The following is an 8034-nucleotide window of genomic DNA, read 5'->3' as shown; positions in this document are numbered from 1 at the left end:
AACTACCCAACTTGGGGTATGGGAAAAGTCACTTGAGTAAGAGTTAGAAAAGGCATCTCCACTTGAGAGAAAACATTTAAACTGATAATTACTCGGGTAGTCTTATTGGTCGGACTTGGCTAACCTCCAAGTAGTAGACCTTGTCAGGGTCGTGTTGCGGGTAGATACCGTCGGAGGTTATCGCCCGTTGCGAGAATTAAGCTTTCTCAAGTAAGAGCTCGGTGGACGAGCGAAGCACGCTACAAGGGTAATTCCGTCTTTCCTTATTCTTGTTAATTATGTCTTTTGATTATATTAAATGTGAGTTTGATCTTGGCTCGGGTTTTATTATCTGCGGTGAGTCGGACTCATCAAAAACCAACAATTAGTTTTGAACCATATCGGAATAATACACTTGTTCAAGGGATACCATCCCTTTCAGGGCAATTAGTTCGTTTTTTGAAATTAAAAGGGATATACGAATAAGATCTAAGAGTATGTGAACCAAGAGAGAGCACAAATTAAGGAAAATGAAGAGGGAGAGAGCTCATTTGACAAAGGTAAATAGAGAGTACAGATGTGGAGGAGAAAGATTCTAATGCAGGGTAAACTGTAACAGTACTTATAATTTTATTACAAAAAAATTACCAAAGACAAGTGTTTGAAAGGTTGCATATTAATTGAAGTGTTTGTTTTTTAGTGTAAGTTGCAAATAATATGAAATAGAGCAATACATATTATCTTCGTTTCGGAAACTCTTTACACCCACTTTTAGCACAAACTGTAATGCAATTTAATTTGAATAATTTAAATTTTGTATAACTAAAAAAATTTTAAAAGTTGTTATTTGGAAAATAAATTTCGGGAATCAAACAAAATCCCAAATGACTATTATTATAAATACGAAAAATCATGAAAAAAATCATGTAACTCTGGACACATATTTCAACATTTCAAGATCTTTAAAAATCGAATGTAGTTTTGCTTATTCATTAAATTTTTAATGAAATGTGAAGAATTAGATCATTACTTTAAAGTAACATAATTCTTCTCCTACATAAAAATAACATAAATTAATTAAATTTAAAATAAAAGTAAATATATTTTACATGCAATTATATTAATACGGCCCAATATTTTAGTTCGCCCTTTTCCCTTTTGAAATTTCATAAACAACCCTAATTGAATCATAAATGAAATTTCCTAAACGACCCTTAGTTGAATCATAAAAAAGGAAAAATTAATTTTAATAATCCCACTTTTAGCCGATTAGCTATTAATAATCTCCCACTTTGGGGGGGGGGGGGTGGCATTCTCTTCTAATGGTCCCTGACCTTTTGGTAACCGATATGATATGTTAACATATCATGCGTAACTTAATTGTTTGCCGAAATATATTTCTATCATTTATTGTTTTAAAAGATTTTTTTATATAAATCCCCTATCTTTCTGCCTTATCCTTTTCCCTTTCCCCTCCTTCCATTTTTTCTGGCTAGGTAGCCCCATCCCTCCCCCTTGCAACCAACCATCACTACTAACATTTTGTCAACCCCAAAATAATAGACGTAGCCTTGCCCACCTTGCCACCCGTGAAGCAGCTCCCCAACCACATCCCACCATCACCAACCCCACCCTCGAAACACCAAACCCACCGTTGAAATAGGCCACCCTGCTCCAACCACCCCCCTAAAGCACCCCACCCCAACCAATCGCCACCCCGAAATGCTTCATTTCAACCCTCCTCGAAACGCCTCACACTTACCATCCCCTAACCCCCGAAAAACTCCACCTCAGCCCTCCCAACTTGAAACACCCAGCCCCAAAAAGCCAGCTCAAAACGTCCCACCCTGACCCTAGCCCACCCAAAACAACTCAAACAGCCATTGAAATAAGGCATAGATTAGGGGTGGTTTGTGGCTAGGGAAGAGGGGGGGCTATTTTGGGTAGGGGTAGGTGTAGGGGATGGGCCAGTGAGTAGGTGGCTGGGGAGGGGGAACTGGTTGAGGAAGGGATGGCTTGTGCGTGGCCAAAAAAAAAAAGCCAAAAAAAAAACCTTACCTAGAGAATAAGTTACCGATCACAAGGGACCATTAGAAGAGAAGGCCCCAAAGGTAGGATTTTAAGATAATTATCATAAAGTGAGATGATTAATAGCGAATCACCTAAAGGTGAGATTATGAAAAGCAATTTTTAAAAAAAAAAAAAAAAAAAAAAAAAAAAAAAAAAAAAAAAAAAAAAAAGTAGATATGATAAACTAAAAAATAAATATCAGAATTGAAAAGTTCAAAAACACAATCTTCTTTACAATAATCATATGTACCAAAAAGAATCTGAAGTCATTCTCATTGAAACTTTTCGAGGTCCAACTTTCTTATCATGGTGATATAATAGTCAAAATATACACGAATTTGTTGCAGGCTTCTGTATGCAGTCATCATGTATTTATCAATCTGGTCATCGTACCTCTCATATAATGCAGGAATCGTGAGAAGAATAGCAAGGGCTGCATAATCAATGGAAAAGGTAAGTACAGATAGGAAATGCAAACTGTGTACCCTACGTCCCTACTGACAACAACAAGAGACCACCTCCTTCGAAAATTTTAGGACCTCCATGATAAAAAAAACCTGGTAACGAATATAACAGGAACTTACACATATAGCACAGTGTAACAATATCAGTCAAGGCTCCAAAAACAGAAATCATCAGCAGGCAGGCAGCAACTCTGAGAAATAGCCTTGAATCTTTGCCAAGAGCAACATTCCGACAAACTAAGACCAAAGAATTAATATTTTTGCGAGCAAGCTCTCCCACTTCTGATACGATTTCCTCTCTCAAATACATATCTGGCAAAGGTGGTGCAGGTCTGTTGGAAGTCAACTAATGCATAGGGTTAGAAATGTGCCAATGTGTTAAGCAAGCTTATATTATTATGAAAATTAACCCCCAAAATTAGAATAAAAGCATAATAAGGGAAGCTGTTACTAGTTTTAGCTACTCTCTATATGTTGACTGAGGACATTCCTGCTGTACAAAAGATTTTGCGCTTATTGTAATATTATGATCATGAAATTTAATTTTTTTTTCCTCTGAAATGGTGTACTGAACAAAACACCGAAGCACAAATGACTTTTGTAGCAATATTTTTGGACAAGTGCTTATTTCTCAAACAAGGAAATCTAATACCTGCTTATATTCTATTAGTCAAGTACTGTTACCTTTGGGTCAACCCACTCCATAACATATTTCTGCTTATATTTCTGTTTACTTTGGCATGCACTTACTAAAGGTCAGCTCCGGTCGGCTCGGCTCGGCTCCAATCAGTTCAGTTCAGCTCAGCTCAGTAAATGTGAACAGGCCCTAGAGTAGAATTTAGTTCTAAGGGCTATTCTTAAAGTGATCACAGTAGGGTGGTAACAATCTACATATTATGTCTACCCCAAGTATAAGCTAAGAGTTTGAGTCGAACCAATCTTGATGATTGAGTATCTCAACATCCACAAAGTGATCTTGGGTTGCTTCGTAGCAACAATTAAAAGTACTTTTCCAGGGATATTTTAGTCAAACCTGAGAAACTCAGCTGTTTTAACGAACAAAGATTCAATATGTTCACATGCAATTAAATAACCAGGTAATATTCTCTCATTCTTTGTTAGGAATTGGGAGACGAAAACAATAAAATTATTAACCAAGTGCAAAATTCCACTTATAAAACTGAAATAATAAAAACAGCATTCAGTATATTTTGGGATTGTGAAAATTAAAATTATCTTGATTGTTAATTTACTTTGGAATCGTAGTGAAAAATGTAAATAATTATGCATGAAAAACAGAGAATTTAAAGTTAAAGATAAAATCAGGTTATATAGGGAAAACAAAAGATAACCAAGAGCTTAATATTCCTTAATCAATCCCCAATAAAAACGTAACATTCATTATTTATCAAATGCTGTCAAACTTGGCAGTTTTAAGTTAAAGAATTTACGACAATTTTGAAATACGTTAAAAGGGAGATTTACAGACTAAAAGTTAAGAAACACAGCATATAGATGCTTCTTCTAATAGTGTCAGTCACCCTTATACTCAAATGAAGTTTTCACAAGTCAATCTTCACAGTAGACAGCTCGTGAGCTGTCTCAACTCAAACAGTTGCCTGGCCTCAATGTTTTTAGTTAGAATATATGTGTATGCTTAAGAGTTTATAACCAAAAAGACAATGTTGTCAATGAAATTCCATTGAAGTCTTGTTTTTGTGGTTAACAAATAAATCCTATATATAACCTTCTCTATTTGTGCTTTATGTGCTGTTATGGCTCACTTAAGCCAGAAAATTATGAAGGTATTGGGTGCAGAACTTATTGGGCAAAGTTAGCCAATTTGACCAATATTAGAGGATTGACTACTACAATAAGCCAGATGGAGTTGAATTATGAGGCCAAGCAGTTTATGAAGACAGCTGAAGCAGCTAGATCAGAAGTTCTGAAGGCAATGTTAGACGTAGAACAGACAAAAACAAGCCTTAAAGTGATAGAAATGATGTGTAGCCAAGAAACTCGAGGATGCTACTAAGGCTGCTGAATCTCTTGCTTTAGCTGAGATCAGGGCTTTATCAACCAATGAAAGTATATCATTCGATAGTTACAATAATCAGAAAAAACCGGGGAGAATTAGTCTCTCAGTTGAAGAGTATTCGCATTAACTGACAAAGCTCAAAAAGCTGAAAACCTGTTTAAGAGAAGCGAACAGATAGATGCCTTCAGAAGGATTTAAGAAGCATCTGAGGAGAGACTATGTAAGATGGGATTCAGAAACTCTTTATCTGCACGCCCTCGAAGGGATTCTAGTCTGCTCAATTCAAACGATTAAGAGTACACAAGATATAATAATGACTAATATCAGCCGGCTTCTAGGCCAGCTACAACTTCAATAGGAGACATTTTGGGCAGGAAACTTGTTTGAGGGATGATTTAGAGGTTAGCAGGCCGGAAGAATGTGTTGGTGAGGGCAGGGGAGGAGGGGGGGGGGGGGGGGAGGGAGGCAAATAGTGTCATTGAATCACATGTTGCGACGACATAGAGGAGAATCAACTCCGCCGCCTAAGAGAAGAGATAAAGAAGGTAAGGCTCTAGGGTTTGTGCATACTTCCTATGTCAAAGCAGAGTAAAAATAAGATTCCCAGTTTGAATGTTTGGCGAGGGGATAATGAATAGATGAAAATTGTTGTTGTATTTCTTGTATTTTCCCGCATTTGGGTTTTCTGCGTCATCAAATACCTTGTCTTTTATAGCTTTCTTTTACGCATTTCATAGTTTAATACTCTAGCCGTCGTACGTCCCAGCCTTGGGTCGCCCTTCGGCAAAATTTGGCATAAACATGATGTATGTGAAGGGGTTGCTCTATCTGGAGTCTGAATTGATATCAGTCTTATGTATGCGTATATAACCTTTGCTCGAGTCAATTATCAGTTGTTTACTTTCTCAAGAATATTTATTTGTGTCAGTGTTCCAATATCTCGTAATTAAGGATATGACATGATTTTATTACTCAAAGAAAACTTAAATACTCTTTCTAATCACTACTCAAAAAACTATAACCAGTGAGAAACTTACTAAACGTTTTTACACAATGAGCTAATACAATTAGTTAGTCAAATTAGTTAACACAATCAACTAACCCAATCAGCTATGTTTTCACTAATCACGGCCTATTGAAATTAATGATGATTTGAACAAAACACAATTTCTAACTACTGCCCCAATCACCTTATGACATCCTCATGACACATAATTGAAGAGCAGATTCAGCTTACTTAGCTTTGTAATTTCAAGTGGTAGCAGAAATTTTGAATAATTGTCTTATAATTAGAAAATTAAATCTTGACAGTCAAACATCATACTCTTTCATTGACTTTGAAAAACATCTGAATCTGTCAACCTGCCAACCACAATAGCTCACAAAATTCTTTACCAGAAAAACTATACTCAATAATACTCAAATCAACCAAACATTTCAATTGACAACTTCAGGCTATATATATATATATATATTTTTTGAAACCAAGGCTAAATAAATTAGTGTAAAAGGGTAACCTGTTCAAAAGTGATGCAGCTTTGGACCAGACAAATAAGATGGTGACCAACAGCAGCAAAATACTAGAAATGAGAGATAACAGAGTATACCCAGATTCCTCGAATACCAACCAAATTATTAATGTTAGTATTAATATTCCCTTTGTTATGTTTCTTTGCCTCCATAACACCACATCAGCTACTGCTTAGCAAAAAAATAAACCAAAAAAACACAAAAATATAGTAACTATAAATGCAAAATAAGTTGAAATATCAAGAAAAAACAAGAGAAAAAAAAAAATTGAATCTGAGTGTTACCAAATGCGCCTCCGAAAATTTCATGGATGGTTCGCTGCCTATTAAACAATCGACCTGAAGATGATCCCATGATGAAGTGGATTTCAGGGTTGAATCAATTTGTAAATAATTACAGTATAAATTGTTTCATTGATTAAAGTTTTGTGTGTGTTGGAATATAATCAACCATGAAGAAAGTATTTGATGTAAATTTGGTAGGTGGGCAAGAATTCTAAAAAGAAAGATGAAATTTACAGCCTAAAAGAGAGCTTGAAAAATGGAGGAAAGAGGAGAAGATTGGGAAATTAGCAGTTAAGGTACACTTTAGTTAGGCCCAGTGTTGGACTTTATCGGGGGTATAATTGAGAGATTAGCTGGAATTCCGTCATCCCAAATGCCGGTGATTTTTTGTCCCCACCTAGTGGCCACCTGTCCCTATTTGAGTACTTGGATGACCAAGCGGACAATAGCACGCTTACTGCCATTGTGTTACTGTGTTAGTACTTGTAATTAATTTTTTATTTTTATTTAATACTCCCTCCATTTTTAAATAATTGTTTAATGTTAAATATAGAAGAGAATTATAGAGAAATATAGAGAGATAGAGAAATATATTTTACGTTGTGTTTTATTCCTCCATACTGTACGGGATATATATACATGAATAATATCTAGAGTTTCATCAACGGATAAGATCAAATACCCAACTCTAGAGTATTCTAGATGGTACATGGGATAATAGTCATCCATATTTTAATATTTTCATAACACTCCCCCTTGGATGACTATATATTACATAAAACAATAACTAACATAGCACATACAAAATAATACCACTATAATGCGCATAAGATGCTGCCTCGTTAAAAACCTTACCAGGAAAACCCAGTGGGAAAAACCATGGTCAAGGAAAAAAGAGTGCAGCGCGCATTAACTCCCCCTCATGACTACATCACTTGAGATCTCTAAGACGACGCAATCCAATGCCGTAAGCTAACCTTTTGAATGTGGCTGTTGGGAGCGCCTTAGTAAACAAATCTGCCAAGTTTTCACTCGAGCGGATCTTAAGGACTTTTATATCGCCATTTTTCTGGAGATCATGAGTGTAGAAGAATTTTGGTAAAATGTGCTTCGTTCTATCACCTTTGATATACCCTTCCTTAAGCTGCGCGATGCATGCTGCATTATCCTCATATAAAATTGTTGGAACTTCTTTCTCGGAGTTTATGCCACAATCTGTCTGAATGTGTTGAATTACAGACCTTAACCATACACATTCACGACTAGCCTCATGGATTGCCAAAATTTCTGCATGGTTAGAAGAAGTAGCTGCAATTGTTTGTTTCATAGAACGCCAAGAAATAGAAGTACCTCCACACATAAACACATATCCAGTTTGTGATCTAGCATTATGAGGATCAGACATGTACCCTGCATCTGCAAAACCAATCAAACTTTCTTTGGATAGATTAGAGAAAAACAAACCCATATCTTTCGTACCTTGAAGGTAACGAAATACATGCTTAACCCCATTCCAATGCCTTCGGGTGGGGCATGAACTAAATCTTGCTAACAAATTTACTGAAAATGATATGTCAGGTCGTGTATGACTAGCAAGATACATTAATGCCCCTATTGCACTTAAATATGGTACTTCAGGACCAAGAATTTTTTCGTCATTCTCCCGAGG

At 36.1% G+C, this 8034-nt stretch overlaps 1 protein-coding gene across 1 annotated transcript; it reads right to left on the bottom strand.

The window, feature by feature from the left end:
- Positions 1-2224: 2224 nt before the first annotated feature.
- Positions 2225-6672, bottom strand: LOC145598963 (reticulon-like protein B12). Its single transcript, XM_081655361.1, has 4 exons — positions 6366-6672; positions 6069-6249; positions 2634-2845; positions 2225-2482 (listed from the first exon to the last, which is right to left on the bottom strand). Exons 1-4 carry the CDS (start codon positions 6433-6435, stop codon positions 2322-2324), a joined length of 624 nt encoding a protein of 207 aa, XP_081511487.1. The 5' UTR covers positions 6436-6672; the 3' UTR covers positions 2225-2321.
- Positions 6673-8034: the final 1362 nt, after the last annotated feature.

This window comes from Chenopodium album, chromosome 20 (assembly GCF_948465745.1).
Source record: "Chenopodium album chromosome 20, dcCheAlbu1.1, whole genome shotgun sequence".
NCBI classification, from domain to species: domain Eukaryota; kingdom Viridiplantae; phylum Streptophyta; class Magnoliopsida; order Caryophyllales; family Amaranthaceae; genus Chenopodium; species Chenopodium album.
Note: the sequence above shows the minus strand (reverse complement) of the source record. Positions and strands in the feature narration are given on the sequence as shown.